Source organism: Equus caballus, chromosome 19 (genome assembly GCF_041296265.1).
Source record: "Equus caballus isolate H_3958 breed thoroughbred chromosome 19, TB-T2T, whole genome shotgun sequence".
NCBI lineage: Eukaryota > Metazoa > Chordata > Mammalia > Perissodactyla > Equidae > Equus > Equus caballus.
Genome location: NC_091702.1, coordinates 55,764,526 through 55,781,154, shown reverse-complemented (window position 1 = coordinate 55,781,154; position 16,629 = coordinate 55,764,526). Strand labels below are relative to the sequence as shown.

The window sequence follows — 16,629 nt, the reverse complement described above, 5'->3', positions numbered from 1 at the left end:
GATCTAAGCCAACTATTCTTTGTATGATGAATAATCGTTGCATCTACACGTCTTGCGGCCCTTTCTAGTGCTATTCTCTCTGGATCTAAAGCCTCTGTCCAGCCTCTTCTGAGTGAAATTCCACTCATCACTCATGACCCATCCAAAAGGTGTCCTTCTCTGTGAAACCCTCGCTGACAGCCCCCCCCCCCCCCCCCCCCCCCCCCCCGCAGAGCCCACACTGGCTTTGTGTAGACCCTTGTTCCTATAGTTAGCATGGCGCTCAGCACATTTTATTATCGCTATTTAATATGCCACTTAAAGAGGCAGCCTTTTTGATCACCGCTTACAGATAAAAAAAGAAAAAGAAAAATACAGTGGAGGCTCAGCAAGTCTAGGTAACGTGTTCTGTGTTGCATAGGGAATTTAAACACCATAGCTCATATATTTTTCACTATCCTATATTATTTCTAAGGGGTTTTTTTCCTCCTGGGCAATTAGGTAGATGGTTTTGCTCTTACGAAGAAATACAGGAGGAGAAGAAGATTTAGCAGAAGAGAGTCAATTTGGTTTTAGAAATGCTAAGTAAGGGCAAAGAAGGTAAATTGATTGAAAGAGCTTTCTTCTGAGATCCAATTATGGAGTTTTAAAGAGGCTGGGTGCTTCCCCGGAAACTGGAGAGTTCTGAAGGGGGAGGGTCAACCCGGCTGTGGGCACCACCCGCCCCCTAGTGGCGAATACAGGAATGTGTCCTTAAGAATAAATTTTCCATGCCGTGCATTGATAGAAAAGACGTCGGGTCAAATATTTTGAAAATGTTCTTAAACGAGTTTGATTTATTAATTGTGGAGAAAATTAACTTTTGGTGTAGGCGGAATACGGAAGTTAAGCTTGATTAGGATGTATAAAGACAGCAATAAATGAATGAAGGTAACTGATGATTCTTCACAGAGAGCAGAATGAAAGTAACTGAAGACGGCTAGAGGAAGCAGGAATTTGATTTCAAGGACTAATGTTTGGGTTTGGAGTCAGAGGCCTTTAGTCTGAGACTTGTGTCTCTCCTCGCTGGCTGTCGGAGCCTGGACCACAGCGTGCTGGGTACTGTAAGAGGAAGGCATACTCGAAAGCCTTCAGAGGCTTCGGGTCTTCTTTTTCAGGTAAACCTGGTGTATACAACATCCGCCTTCTCCAAATTTTACAAGCAGTCTGTCGTCGCAGATGTCAGGTAACGCACGTCCCTCGCTTTGGGATTTCCACACTCGCTCACTGCTGTAAATTCCCCTCAAGGCAGTGGGAAGACTGAGATATCACCATTCTCCCGTGACTTCTTGGAGGCAGTTTTGGGTTAACACCTTTGGCACAGTGGTGCCCCGACTCCTTCCCCTGCTCTCATGCTGAGTTTTTCTCTTCGTCTACCAAAGCCTGCCGTCTCCCCATCTGGGATCCCGGGTCCCTGGATTAATGCCCCTGGGCAAAATGGCCATACACTGCCTGCTATGTTGGGTGGGGGCAAAAATAAAACGCAGACCTGTATTTCTCAAAATATGTTCAATAAAAAGCTGGTCATGAGAGTTCTTCTGAGAAAAAGGCATCCCATGGTCAAATAATTTTTAGGAAAAACTGTGTGCCGTGTATTGTATCCCACCTTTTCCCATGCCCAATATATCTACAGAGATTCACAGTCCACTCTGGCATATTAAAGGCACTGAGAAGTCTTGGAGTAAAGTAATTTGTTTACTTTCCTTCACCTTCCATTTCCCAAGTTATTTACTAGAGAACGCTATCTTATGTTTCTCATAAAACATGACAATACTTGTGCAGCGAGGAGCTCCTGCTCCAGGGTCAGACTGAAAACCAAATTGGGTTTGATTCCTGGATTTGCTACTTACTACCTGTGTGAGTTTGAGTTGTATTTGGCCTTAATTTCCTCATCTATAAAATGGAATAACAATAGGACCTTTCTCATAAAATTAAATGTGATAAAACAGATTTAGCACTGTGTTTGGATGTGGTAGGTTACTAAAAATTATAGCTGTTATTTGTGATAGCTGTGAATGCTAATTAACATCCATAGAAATAGCGTATTCTCCATGGAGATGCAGCTGTACATTAACGGTTCTAGATTTGAATCCAACACAAGAATACACGTACTATGATGCTTTCCCTGTCCAATCCCCATAATAGGAGTCAATGAATTCCTAAAGAAGGAAGTTATGTTCTGTTGAGGGATGTGCATTACAAAGGATGTACTCACTGACCTTACCTTGAATCTATCGTTTAGGTCACTGGCTCCCTATGAGAGTCTACTTCTTGAGAGGTATCCTTGAACATCTTTCTTTTTTCACTACAGCAGTAACAACAAAGGTGGCCTCCTTATCCACTTTTGGATTGTGTTTGTCATGCCACATGCCAAGGGCCATATCTTCTGTGAGGACTGTGTGGCCACCATCTTGAAGGACTCCATCCAGACGAGCATCATAAACCGGACCTCTGTGGGGAGCTTGCAGGGTCTGGCTGTGGACATGGACTCTGTAGTACTAAATGGTGATTGTTGGGTAATTCTCTTTTAAACATTCCTTCTGCAACACTCCTGATACTGCTATTATCATAGTCAATGTCGTAATGAAGTATTCTCTTCCCTAATCCCAACTGGAACAAGATTAACTGAAGACGTTAGAACTACATTGGTAAAGGAAATGGCTAAATGTCATATACAGTGATTGGGCAGTAGAACTGGGATCAAAATATACATGAAATTGAATTTATTAAAGTATACTCCTCTCTATATTTAATTTAGCTTCATGTATCTTCAAACTAAGGCTCCAAGTCCTGGAGAGGGAAGAGCTTTGCTGAGGTTCCTTTTGTCTCTTCCCTCCTCCAGACAGAACCGCACTCCTCTGCCCAACGCTCCAAAACGGCTTGCCCCATAGTCCTGTCAAAACGCAAATTCCATCGTTTGTCTTGACAGTGAAATGGTTTAAGTACCCTGGAACCCAAAGTTCCTGCAGCTTTCTCTTTTGATTTAACTTGTATGTAGGGCAGCTGTGTAGTAGGTGGCTGATAAGTATTTGTTAAACGAGTGAATGAAAAATCTCTAGTGGAAAATTCTGCACCACATGTACTACTTCAGAACTAATTATTATTATGTTTGTTTGGTTATATTTTAACCTTTGAAAAATGTTTAAAACGTCACTATGGATGATTTCAAGCCTCCAAAAGTAAAGAGAATAGTATAATGAACTCTCATATACTCTTTACTCAGCTTCAACAACGATCCACTCATGGCCATCCTATTTGATCTCCAAATACGGAAACAACCTCCCCCACACTCACTGGATTATTTTACAGCAAATTCCAGAAGTGTCGGATGGCTTTTAAAGGACTGAAAATAATTTTTACTAAACAAAATTCTCAAATGAAATGCTGGGACTGACAGTGTCTTTTCTGTGTGTTTTCTCAATGCAGCTGGGCTTCGGTCAGACTACTCCTCAACCATAGGAGCTGGTAAATTATGTCATGTGGTTTTTTCCCCCTCTCCTCTCACCTCCAAATCAGTGTCCATTTGGCTAGTTTTCCCTTTCAAATGATGGTATTTGTTAGTGCTCCTTCAGTTGCAAGTGACAGAAATACAGTCAAACTGGCATAAGCACAAAAGAAACTTGATTGGCTCATGTAACTGGGACATCCATGGAGGGTTCTGGCTTCAAGCATCGTCGGGTCCGGGTTCTAAAATAAAATATCAGGACTCTGCATCTCTGTTTTCCTCTGTTGAGGTTTCATCGATTGTTCTCTTCCAGTGGAATGGCATAAAAGGCCACCAACAGATCCAAGCGTATAATTTTTCAGTTTAGCAACCATGGTGGAAAAAACCCCACACATATTTCCTGATAGTTCCTGCAAAGTTCTGGGTCTGAGTCTCAACGTCTCAGATTGGCTGACACGCCCGCACCTGAACTAGCTTCTTTGACTCTGATTGGCGCTCTGGGTCATGTGCCCACCTCTGGACCTAAGGGCGAATTTGGCCCCAAGCAAACCATATAGACAGGGTAGGGGTAGTTTCTCAAGGTAAAATCTAGACGCTGTTACCAGAAGAGAGGGGAGTGGACTCGAGGCTGGCAAAGACAACAGTTGTCCTCCACATGACCTCTTTTGCTCTTTACTTTTCTATACGAATTTCTAGAAAAGGCATTCCTAAAACAAAAACAACACTGCTGTCTCCACAGACAAAGGCTGCTCTCAGTATTTCTATGCAGATCATGCGTCTTTCCGCTACCCTCTGGAGATTTCTGCAACCTCAGGGCGGCTGATGTGCCACTTCAAACTGGTGGCCATAGTGGGCTATCTGATTCGTTTCTCCATCGAGTCCATCGAGATAGAAGCCGACAACTGTGTCACAGACTCCCTGACCATTTACGATGCCCTCTTGCCAATCCGGAGCACCATCTTGTATAGGTATTATGCAGACACTCTGGTTGGCTAGTGAAAAGATTTTTTACAACATCTCTGTTTTGCAGTATCTGGGTTCGCCTTGGATTTTTTTAAACCATTTTTGCGTCTACTCATGAGGTCAAAGACTGACCCATACGCTATTGAGCACCCTGTATGTTAGCTGAGCCACGCCTGTGAGACACGATGTTTGCTTTTCACTTGTCAAAATCAGTATAGCAGGAACTTCAGACAATATTTCTGAAATCTAACCGATTTTTTGTTTAATTTTACTTTTATTGCAATCCCAATGGAGTCTACTATTTCAATAGAGTGTGAGAATAAATGTTTGATGATGATTGCATAGCATTAGTAAAACAATTAAAAATTTTTTCCTTATTATGAAAATAGCACAGTGTTCATTGTGGAAAATGAGGTCAGTCATAGAAAACAACATCAATTATTTTACAATCCTACCATGCAGAACAAATGTCTGTTATATTTTTGCATAAATCCTTTCATTCATATATATGTAATTACACACATATGTACATATACATACCCTAATATTTTTTACTTGCAAGTAGACATCTTTTTATGAAAGCTTAATATTTGGATAACCTAATAATGACAGGCTTTATTAAGAATTTACTATTTCTTACTGTGCTAAAAGGCATGAATTATCTTATTATTTTTAACAGTGTTTATGGATGTATGTAACAGTACTTTATGTAGGTATGCATTATTTATATTTTGGTGATGAAGATGCATGTTAAAAATTCAAACAGTATATAAAGATATGCAGTGAAAAGTAAGTTTGTGGCTGGCTCCCATTCCTCAATCATTATTATTGGTTTCTTTTCAATCTTCCAGGCATATCTAGTTATCATCTCATTTAATCCTCATCACAATGCTATATGAAGAGTATCCTATTATTATTACTGCCATTTCATAGCAGGAACAATGGCATTATGACGATTTAGTTGATTGCCCAGAGTCTTTCAGCCAGTTAAGTGATGGAGCTGAGTTTTGAACCCAGAGTTCTCAGTGTAGAGCCCATGACCTTAGCCATTAAATACCCTGCCTTTATGCCTTGTTTGCCCTCAAGGAGGGTCCAGTGATGGCCATCGAGGAGAATTCTTCAGTATTTACTGGACAAAAATTTCTGTACCTAAGTCAACTCTCCTCCATCTGTCATGCCCTGTGGCCACTAATTGACGAAGACCTGACTGGCAGTCTGGTCACAAGAACTGTGTGGATGGCTCAGGAATGTGTGGAATTAGTGATGGATGGAGGCCCGCCTCTTAATAAACTATTATTCATCTACTGTTGCTTTGTTATCTGGTTTCAGAATTTGTGAACCCACAAGAACATTAATGTCATTTGTTTCTACAAATAATCTCATGTTGGTGACGTTGAAGTCTCCTCAGATACGGAGCCTGTCAGGAATCCGGGCATATTTGGAGGTCATTCCAGAACAAAGTAAGTTTTCCCTAAAAGCCACCCTTAGAAATATTTGTTATGATGCTCCAGTCTGATCTCTCCTGAGGCTGTGCTGTAATGCTAGTTGAATTAGTCAGAGATTCTGACTCAGAGTCCAGTCAGATGAGAGAGATCATATTATTTTAACAGACAGAGTTTAGTGTAAAGAACTGTTAACTCACTATAAAGGTGTTAACAAGGTAACTCAAAAGGCAAAAAGAAAACTGTAAGCTATCATGGATGTAACACATGTAGGAAGCAACTACCATCCCTAGGTCTGGACCAACAAAGGAAAGAGGTCAGAACACAATCTAGAGCTTGGAGGAGGGGTTTGTGGAATGAAACTCATATCTCTGAAGTGGAGCTGCTGCTCAGCTGGTGTTGGTGTCTCTGAGTCCAGAGGCAGGCAGGTATCCATGGACTTGGGATCCAGACTTTTGAGGAGGGGGTGACAAACAGCTGAGGCTGGTATCTTTGAGGGAGATGCACTAACGTAGAAGTTAGGGAAACTGCTAACAGAATTCAACTCTGCTACAGAAGGAAGTGCAGCTTTGGGGTTGAAGAAGTGTTGCTGGGGTGACCCTCCCAGGAAGAGGAAACAGACAGGAAGTCCCGTTCTTCCTCCTCCAGCCTTCCGGTCTCCCTTTAGCGCCCCCTATTGGCAGAGCCTATCAGGAAGCCAAGTGGCAAAGAGATCAGTGGTTTGAGAAGGGTGGGTCTGGAGCTGAGAGATAACAGCTTAGTAACTAGCACACTAGACTGTCTTTCGTGAATTCTAATTAATAGTGATGCATGTGAACGCCGTCGTGGAAAGTACCTGTGAAGTAAAACCCAGGGGATTTCACGGGTTTTTCTAGGTCAGACAATGAGAAAAAACTGACCTCCCTTTCATTCTTCTTTTTGACGTGGATTGATGAGGTAAAACAAAACAAAACAGAATAAAAAGAGCCGTCACTGAAACTCTAGTCTTTTAAAAATATTTGTTGTCTTGTAACTGGTCCAATCTTACAGATCATGTGTTGGTAACTTCTTTATGAGCATCAATAAAGCCAAAGGGATCAGAATGGCAGATGGGGGTGAAGAGGAAAGGGATTTGGCTGAAGTAGATGGTGTGATAGCTTTGGGTCACCTACATTTTAGGGCAGTGGCTTATTTTGGTAGGTTTTCTCCTTAAAATTATTACAAAACCAAATGTAAAATTGACTTATTGAACAAAAGTGAACTAGCTAATTGAAGTGTTGTTGGGTCGAAAATTATCTCTAACCCCAAAGGTTAAAAATATGATTATTTCAGAAATATTGTAGTGGAATTTGTCAACAAATATTTATTGAACATCTACTATATGCCAGGAATAATTCTAGGTGTCAGGGAAATAGCAATAAACAAAAGAAACAAAAATCAATACTCTTAAAGAATGTACATTCCAGCAGAAGGATGAGCATATCAGTAAGAAGAAACATTTAGATTGTCTTATTTAAACAGAACAACTTGTTATGTCAACTGGGTATAGTTCTTCAACAACAAATTTTCACCCATTTGAGCAAATAAGCTCAGAAGCTTTAAAAAATATATTTAAACTATGTTTATAAAGAAAGTAATAGCATCCTATAGATCTGTAGTCAAAATATATGATTTGAAAGCAAATATAGAATTTGAACAAGTAGTTTAGCTATACATCTGTCGGGTACTATTTCTTTTTAAAAATATTAGTTTAAATTTCAAAAAATATAAGCTTGTTGATCAAGGAAGTGTGCATTTGTGTTAAAGAAATGTATGCAGCGTCTCTCCCGTGATCTCGCAATGGCAAATCATTGTGTGTGACTGGATATTTTTTTCAGAGTGTGAAAACACAGTTTTGGTCAAAGAAATCGCTGGCTTTGAAGGGAAAATTTCAAGTCCATATTACCCAAGCTACTATCCTCCGAAATGCACGTGTACCTGGAAATTTCAGGTAGCCAAGTTTTACCACTATGGTAGAAAAGTGTTATCCTATTTTTAGTAGTAATTTATTTCTGAATTTAATTACCTTTTTTTTCAGTTACAAAAAGAATATTAGTTAATTTTTTAATATTTAAACCTTGTTGAAATATACTGTCTAGAACATGAAAGTTCCTTGAAACCTCAACCCTCTGCCCACCAATTAACTTCTCTTTGCAGACTGAGGCTTATTTTTTCAATTTATTATTTTGTTTGTTTGTATTAAAAAACACAAAGACTTTGTTACATGATCAGACAATTTTTCTTTTATTATGGCAGAGTTCATTTATCAATTTTTAATTGCTTCATCATCAGCATTATAATAGGAATAACAAAGAAATAATAAATCGGGTTAGGCAATGTATATTTCAGGTATATAAGCAAACCAGAGTGTAAATTTATATAAAATATGTACATCTCCCTCTGGTGCTGGACAGGGAGTTTCTGCTTTTCTTTTTAAAATCCTAGTCTGTAAACAGTTTCTCTTTCTCCAACTACAGTGTCACGTGGATAGGGCGAGCTGTCACCTTGCTCTTTCAGCACATACATATGAGCGTACTGTGTGGCATAGCAGTTAGAGGTCAGCTGCAGCAGCATATAGTTTGTATTCATTCGACATGATGTAACTGAATGCCTGCTATGTGTCAGGCAGTATTCTAGACCCTGGGATCCATGACACATGTTCATGCAAGTTCTGCTCTCCTGGGGCTTACCAGACAATAAAGGGAGACAGCTGACAAACGAATAAACAAGTAAAATATAGGCAATATGTTACTTGGTGGTACAATGCTCTGGAGAAGGATGGAGCAGGGAAGGTGGCACTGTAGCTGGGTGGGTGGGAAGTGTGAAGGGTAGGATGTCGAGGATTTGTTATTTAATAGGATAGTCAGGGAAAGCCTCATGGGCAAGGGGACATTTGCACAGAAACCTGCAGAAGATGAGGGAACTAACCTGTGCATACCTAGGATGAGAGTCCGGCAGGTAAACAGAACAGCTGAGGCAAAGGCCCTGAGGCAGGAGCTTGCTGGCTGCATATATGACTTGTGCACATTCACAAATATTTTTAATAATTTTATTATGCCCAAATCTGCACTTGGTGTCAATGTCCTGATGGCATGCATTCTTAAATTATTTTTTATCACGATCACAAACATTTCCAAAATAATTAAAACATAAAGGTGCTAGACTCTTGCTCACTGCCAGGTTCTTAAGGCCTCAGGGCAGCAGAATCTCAGGTGGGAGAGAGGGAGACAGGAAGAGAAGATGAGAGGGGCTGGAGAGAGAGGAGGGAAAGACATCAAATCTCGGTCTCTTTAATCTCTCCGAAATGCAGAGCTGTATCCTTTTTGCTTCCAGAACAAGAAAGGCCCCATTCCCAAAAGCTCTGTCAAGTGTTCGAAATTCCTTTGAGACAAAATAAATGTTGATTCCACGATAACCTGTAAGACTTAAAATGAACATCCCCGAATGTTGCTGTGATTATGTTTTAGTCAGGGTGTAAATAAGATTTTCAACTCACTCTCTGTTTCACTAGGGGTTGAGGGTTAGAAATGCTGAATAAAAAGAAATCTTTATAAGGAAAAAAGCATGCCACTGGGGGAGTGGGGGGTGGGCCGAGGGAGACAGGAAGGCGTTGATTAGTCACCTATAGCTGTGTGAGAGCATGCTTCTGTGAATAGAAATCATGTAAAAACTAATTTTTCACCTGTAAACTAGCTTTGAATTTATTAAAAATGACTAAAAACTGGATGATTTAAGTAACAAAAATGTTGACCCAAGTCATGATAAAAGCTTTTTTTTTTTTTTTTTGCTGAGGAAGACTCACCCTGAGCTAATATCTGTTGCTAATCTTCCTCTATTTTGTATGTGAGCCACTGTCACAGCATGGTCATTGATAGATGAGTGGTGTAGGTCCGTGCTCAGGAAGCAAACTTGGGCCACTGAAGCAGAGCACACTGAACTTAACAGCTAGGCCACCAGGGCTGGTCCAATGAAAGCTTTTTGACACAAGAGTTAATTTCTATCATCCTCAGTCCTTCTTAGTGCCTGGCCTGATTTCCAAATTGAAGAGCATTCAATCTCCTGTGCAAACTCACTTTCAGCTTAGTTTTTAAGGTCTTATTTATCTGAGAAGGATTAACTCTTGTTCCAACTTAAAGTCCATCTGATTCTTCTCCCAAGCTCTCTTATCCATTCAACAAATGGTTACTGGATGTCTGCTACTGTCGGGCACCATGTGGCACACATAGCAGCTACAGCAAACAAAGTCCCTGCTCTCACAGGGCTTACAGACTGCAGGGGTAGGAGGAGGTTTATGATATGTTGTCCACATTTGTTTAGTACTTTATTTTTACTTATTTTATTTTATTTTTTGTGAAGACGATTGTCCCCGAGCTAATATCCATGCCAATCTTCCTCCATTTTGTATGTGGGATGCCACCACAGCATGGCTTGATGAGCTGTGTATAGGTCTGTGCCCAGGATCCAAATCTGCAAACCCCGGGCCGCTGAACCAGAGTGTGTGAACTTAAAACTGCTATGCCACCAGGCCGGCCCCTGTTTACTACTTGAGTGTTTTCAACATATGTATTTTTATTTAATCTTTAAAACATACCTTTGACAGAGGAGAGATACTCTGGTCACACTTTATAAATAAGGAAATAGAGATGGGGGCAAATCATTTGCCAGAGGCCATTCAAATAGCAAGTGATCCAGGTAGGATTAAATGCAATCACGCCCCCTCCATAAATAAATTCAGCACCACCCCGCTCCTTTCCTGGGTTCCTAAGGATGTTCAGCTTCCGTATGTTTCATAACAGTCACTTAGCTAAGATTTACCTCCCTCTTCCTTCCTTGTTTTTGTTTTCCTACTAATCAATTTTATTATGGAATCTTAGAAGAAAAAAAATGGAGAGTAGTTTGAATTGTTTTTTCACAGATGTCGTCAGTACAGCATCATCCAAGTTAGGTCCACAAGACGTAAAACATAAGACATAAGCATCATACATGGCCCCATTACTGTGGGGCCTGCTGAATCCCTCTTTCCTGCGTCTGTGGCAAGCATCATTGCCACAGAAGTTTCCAGTGATCATCTAAGGTGGGTTCTTGAGTTGTGTATACACAACCGCTGGCGAGTTAGGGATGAGTGAGAGATACAGCATGTCCTGCATCTGGTGGCCACCACTGGCTAGAGAAATGTTTAAACATAGCAAGTCCAGATTAGGAGAACTCTTCCTCTTACTCGGTTAAAGAAAGGCAAGGGTTGGTCAATGGGAACAGAAAATACAGGGCATAGAAGGAAATAGTGTACTTAGCAGTTTTATTTTTTTGTTCATTTGTCGAAAAAGCTTGCAATACTTTGTGAAACTGCACCTCATCACTCCATTTGTCGGGCAGGTTAATATCAGCAGTGCCTTTTGTCCAATGTGAGTCCAAATGTGGAATTGTGGGCAATTCTGTCAGGGGAATCAGTATGCAAGGGGACTTATTTCCTTTCCCTGTGGAGAGGCTTTGTGGATTGGAGGGTGGTGGTGCATTTAAACCCACTTTGTTTTGGTGTGATGAAGCTTCTTGGTGGAGGATTGCATTGGAATATAAAGTTTACATTGGTTAAGATATTTACCATCTCTCAGTTTGCACCTATTTTTTTCTTTTTCTTTTTTTTTTTTTTGAGGAAGATTAGCCCTGAGCTAACTACTGCCAGTCCTCCTCTTTTTGCTGAGGAAGCCTGGCCCTGAGCTAACATCTGTGCTCATCTTCCCCTATTTTATATGTGGGATGCCTACCACAACATGGCATGCCAAGCAGTGCCATGTCCGCACCCGGGATCCGAACCGGTGAACCCAGGGCCGCTGAGAAGCAGAACATGCGAACTTAACCGCTGCGCCACCGGGTCGGCCCCTATTTTTTTCTTTAATGTGAAGAAATAATCAGATGGCAAGACTGGGGAAAAAATTGATGTGTGTTCCCATGAGCCCTTGGCTTTTGGTGAACATAAGACAATCCTGTTCCTCTTGAGTCCCCCCCAGTGGCTTCCAGGCAGCACGATACTCTGAGGAAAGGATATCTTCCAGAGAAAGGCAAGACTGGTTTGAATCTCTGGTTTGCATTTCCTAACCTTGAAGAAGCTACTTATCTTTGGTTAGTCTTGGTTTCTTCTTCCGTAAAATGGGAATCATATTACCTGCCTATCCATGTTGTTGTGATGTTTAAATGAGAGACATAAAGTGCCCCATTCATTCCCTCTCAAAGGTAGGTTGAGGGGGTAGGACTACTATATTTAAATACATGTAAGAAAGAAGCACACACTCACAATAAAGAAATTATAAAATATGGTGACATAACTAAAAAACCAAATGTCTGTCAAAACAATAAAAATCATTGGGTAAAATTCATCTATTAAAAGAAAAAGACATTAAAAATATAACTACCATGTGATCCAGCAATTTCACTTCTGAGTATTTATCCAAAGGAAATGAAAATAATAACTTGAAAAGATATCTACGCCTCCATGTTCATTGCAACATTATTTAAAATAGCTAAGACATGGAGGCAACTTAAGTGTCTAGCAATGCATGAATGGATAAAGAAGATGTGGCATATATATATATAATGGAATATTGTTCAGCCATAAAAAAGAAGGAAATCTTACCATTTGCAACCACATGGGTGGACCCTGAGGGCGTTATGCTAAATGAAATATGTACGACAGAGAAAAACAAATACTGTATGATCTCACTCATATGTGGAGTTGAAACGCCTCCATACCCCAAAGCAAACTCGTAGATACAGAGAACAGATTGGTGATTGCCAGAGGCAAGGGGTAGGGGGGTGGGCAAAATGGGTGAAAGGGGTCAAAAGGTACGAACTTCTAGGTATAAAATATATAAGTCCTGGGCATGTAATGTACAGCAAAGTGACTATAGTTACTAATACTATATTGTGTACTCGAAAGTTGTTTAGAAAATAGATCTTGCAGTTCTCATCACAAGAAAAAAATTTGTAACTCTGTATGGTGGTGGATGTTAACTAGACTTATTGTGGTGATCATTTTGCAATATATCTAAATATCGAATCATGATTTTGTACACCTGAAACTAATATAATGTTATATGTCAATCATATTTCAATTTAAAAAAAGGAAAAGAGAGTAGGATAGAATCACAAAATACTACCTAAAACTTAACTGTACGTTGTCTTCAAAAGACAAAGTGAATAAAAAAGTGACTCAATAACACTGAAAACAAAAGGATGGGCAATGTCCTACCAGGCAAAAAGAAACAAACAAAGAGCAGGGAGCTAAGGCTTAGTGCCCAGCAATGCTGGGCTCAGAGCATTCAGTGAGAAAAGAAAGGCGAGCTATGATGCTCAAAAGGGTTAGCCTCATGAAGATCTAATTATGACGATTATCAATGCATCAAATGACATGACATTAATACTCATAAATCAAAACCTGTAGGAAATACAAAGAGACATGGACAATGTTTAACTAAGAGATTATAATTCTTTTTGCTTGGTTTATGATGGCCATAGTAAGGGACAAGAGATAAGTCTAGGATGGACATTAGACCATACAAATAATGAGTATGGTAATAGATATACAAACATAAATTTCTCTTTTTTTCAAATGACCTTGAAGCATTCATAAATTTGATTACAACAAAGTCCTTAATAAATTAAAAAATTAAAAGGAGTATAAGCACTAAATAATCTCATCTAATTAAGAGAGAATTAGAAAACTTGAAAATGGACAAACTAAAATTCTATTCCCTGGAAATGTAAGAACTCTCTCTTAAGTAAAACATCAGTGGCATATCAGACACAGCGTATGTGCGTGTCATCAGATGCCATAGAAAGGTCAGTGGTGTACTCTTTGTGTGTGTGTGTGTGTGTGCATGCTTACGTGTGCATGTATCACACAGGCAGCTCCTTCTCTTGTTCGATCTCTTCTAAGAAGACCTGGAGGTGACTCAGTAACTGCCTTCAGGAATACCCAGGTTTAGTATGAAGAGGATGCTGATTCATTTCTCCTTTATCTAAAGAATTTGAATAGTGCTTTAAATAAACTCCATTGTTGTCATTGAAGGAGGAAAGTGTGCACACTCATTAGCAAGTGGGAGTTTTCAAAGTTAAGCTCACTTAATAGAAGGAAATTGAAATCTGATCTAATGTGTCCTGTGTCATCCAGCTCAAATGGGGGCCTAACAGCTGCTCCCTGAGCACTAGATGGCCCACTTTCCTCTCTATCATGCTCTCCTCCTCATCTCCGTTTGTTCAGGGAACTGGTCTACCCCACCAAAGGCCAAACGACACAAAGAATAAAATGCTCTTAATACAGCAAGCCAAGGAAATGAGTTCTGAGTGAGCAAGGAAATTTTTGCTTGAAACATGTCCTTCCACTGAAGCATTTTTCTGACTTACATTTGTTTTTCACAGGCTCCCCTACCAACTCTTGGCATAGCACTGAAGTTCCATAACTACTCAATAACACAGAAGAGTGTGAAAGGCTGTGACCATGGATGGTGGGAAATTAATGAGCACATGTAAGTGATCTCCATGTGGGGGAATCTGAGGAAAAGCCTTACCCAGAGGTTCAAAGTCTTGGATTCCTTGTCCCCAAAGACTTTACACTTTATTATATACAGGAGTCAAATAACTTGCTCAAGGTCACTCAGTTCATAAGTGATTAAGCCAGGAGTCAAACTCATGCCTTCTGGTTCCCAAGTCCTTGCTCCACCCCTGCTCTATGCTGCTGGGCACCTTATTGATGTGCACATGTATACTTTACAAAGGAAGTTTGGCAGATAAAGTCTTTCAAACCATAGAGCTATGGAGGAAAATAGTAAATAGGAGTCTTGGTGGTCCAAAAGTTAGAAACCATTAACCAATTCTGTGCAGTGGGAAAGACCCAGTTGGCCTGACTATATCCTGAGGCTGGGACATGGGTTGAGGCTGATCAGAAAGGCTGAGGGAAATCCAGATGCCTGGGCTTCCTGGACCGACCTAATAGGCGCTCACTCTCAGCCTTAATTTGTTCTTTAGTTGTTGTTATTGTTTATTTGCTTCTAAAGTTATAAAGGGTCTTACACTAAAGAATATAGGCTGCTCTGTCTGTGCAGCAGAAGAACTTCTCAGTTTACTTTGAGATAAGAATCCTTGTGAAGTTAGCTGAAGGGATTTACCTGCAAATTCTTTGTTCATTGTTATTCCATGAATGAAACCTTCCCTTTCTAAATGATTTTCCTGAACAACCTTCTTTCATTTCCTTTAGACTCTTAGATCACTTGCTAAATAGTCATTGGTCCTGTCTTCATTGGAATAGATCTTATCTGATTTAAAGGCATTCCTGGATTCATTATTAAGATATGGCTTGTACTCCTTTGGGGAGTATTTTTGAATCAAGGGTCTATTATGTAGGAGACAGAAGACTTGGGTTCAAATTTGAGCCCTATTATTTAGTAGCTTCATTAACTCAGACAAATTATTTAACTATTTTGACTTTCAGTATGTAAAATGAGGTAATAATTCCTGCTTAATTTGGTGGGCTTTTTCTTTCTGTTTTTGGTAATCTTCAGTGAAATGATGCATACCACACACCAAAAATATTAGCTGTTATTAATATGATTGATAAGATTAATAACGTTGGAAATGATGTTGGATGGATAAATGCTATAGAAATCCCAAATCTTTAGATATTTAGAAATTTAGATATTTAGATATTTAGAAATCCCAAGCTTTAGATATTTAGTTAGAGGTCCAGACAACAAATCTTTACAAATCTTTTGTAAAGTTGTATGCCTAAAATAAAGCTGTACTTTGAAAATGACATATATATATATTTTTTCCCTAAGTGACAACTCCTACTGTTACTGAAACCAAAGTGGGTTCCCTCCTGGCGAGTGAAATCAGACTCTCCACCAGAATTAGTCATCTCACAAAGTAACGTATATTTGCAGCAAATAGGAGACTATGAGGAATCATTTCCAGAGTCATGGCGTCCCCAAACAAAGGGAAGCAGAGACATTTATTTCAGATGGGGAATGAATATTCAAAAGGGAGAGGTGGGTATTTGCTTGTGCAGGCTCAGTTGGAAAACAAGCTTCCACATACACTGCAGGGGATGGTAATAAGGCCTAAGCTCCTCCTGGAGAGATCTGAGCATTAAAAATAAGCCAAAGGTCATAGGCATAGCTCCCATGGTGAGGCTTAGTCTGGTTCAGGGTAGTTGGTGCATCTCCTTAACACGATGAAAGGAAAAAACAATTTGGAAAAACTATTAAATGCTTCCTTCCCCACCCTTGAGTTCGTCGGGGCAACCAGTTGGTGACACTACTACCCACAATGTGTTGCTGCCAAAGTACAGACAGGGTCTCCTCCCAGGCAGTACCAGGAATGCTCTGTGCCCTACTTCCCCTGAAGGGCCAGCTCTTCACTTTGTCTTGTGAGCTGGCTGAAATCCTATCAGATTCTTTTGATGTTAGTTGCATCCTTAGGATTTAAAATGCCAGCCCTTACCATTATCAGGCTTTTTCATCTAAAAAGGAAAGGCTCTAATTGAGCTAATTTCTGACACCTTGCTGATAAGTTAGGCTAAAGGCATTGGGTCCTTAATGGGGAGGGAAGAAAAAGTGATGCTGACACCAGGAAGCTTGGGAATCTTGAGTTCAGCAAACATGGCTGTGGGATGTGTATGCTCAGGGCAGCTCGAATGCAGTACATGAACCCTGAAGAAGTGGATGGCCTTTTTACAAATATTTTGCAAAGCAA

General features: G+C 40.1%; 1 protein-coding gene across 1 annotated transcript in view; it reads left to right on the top strand.

Annotated features, from left to right (window-relative positions):
* Positions 1-16,629, top strand: part of TMPRSS7 (transmembrane serine protease 7) — a 37,842-nt gene that overhangs the window by 6,658 nt on the left and 14,555 nt on the right. Inside the window, exons 4-10 of the mRNA XM_070242787.1 lie at positions 1,137-1,204; positions 2,330-2,523; positions 3,445-3,483; positions 4,203-4,431; positions 5,756-5,886; positions 7,725-7,837; positions 14,299-14,405. Coding sequence (XP_070098888.1) covers positions 1,137-1,204; positions 2,330-2,523; positions 3,445-3,483; positions 4,203-4,431; positions 5,756-5,886; positions 7,725-7,837; positions 14,299-14,405 — 881 coding nt within the window. The remainder of the gene's footprint in view (positions 1-1,136; positions 1,205-2,329; positions 2,524-3,444; positions 3,484-4,202; positions 4,432-5,755; positions 5,887-7,724; positions 7,838-14,298; positions 14,406-16,629) is intronic.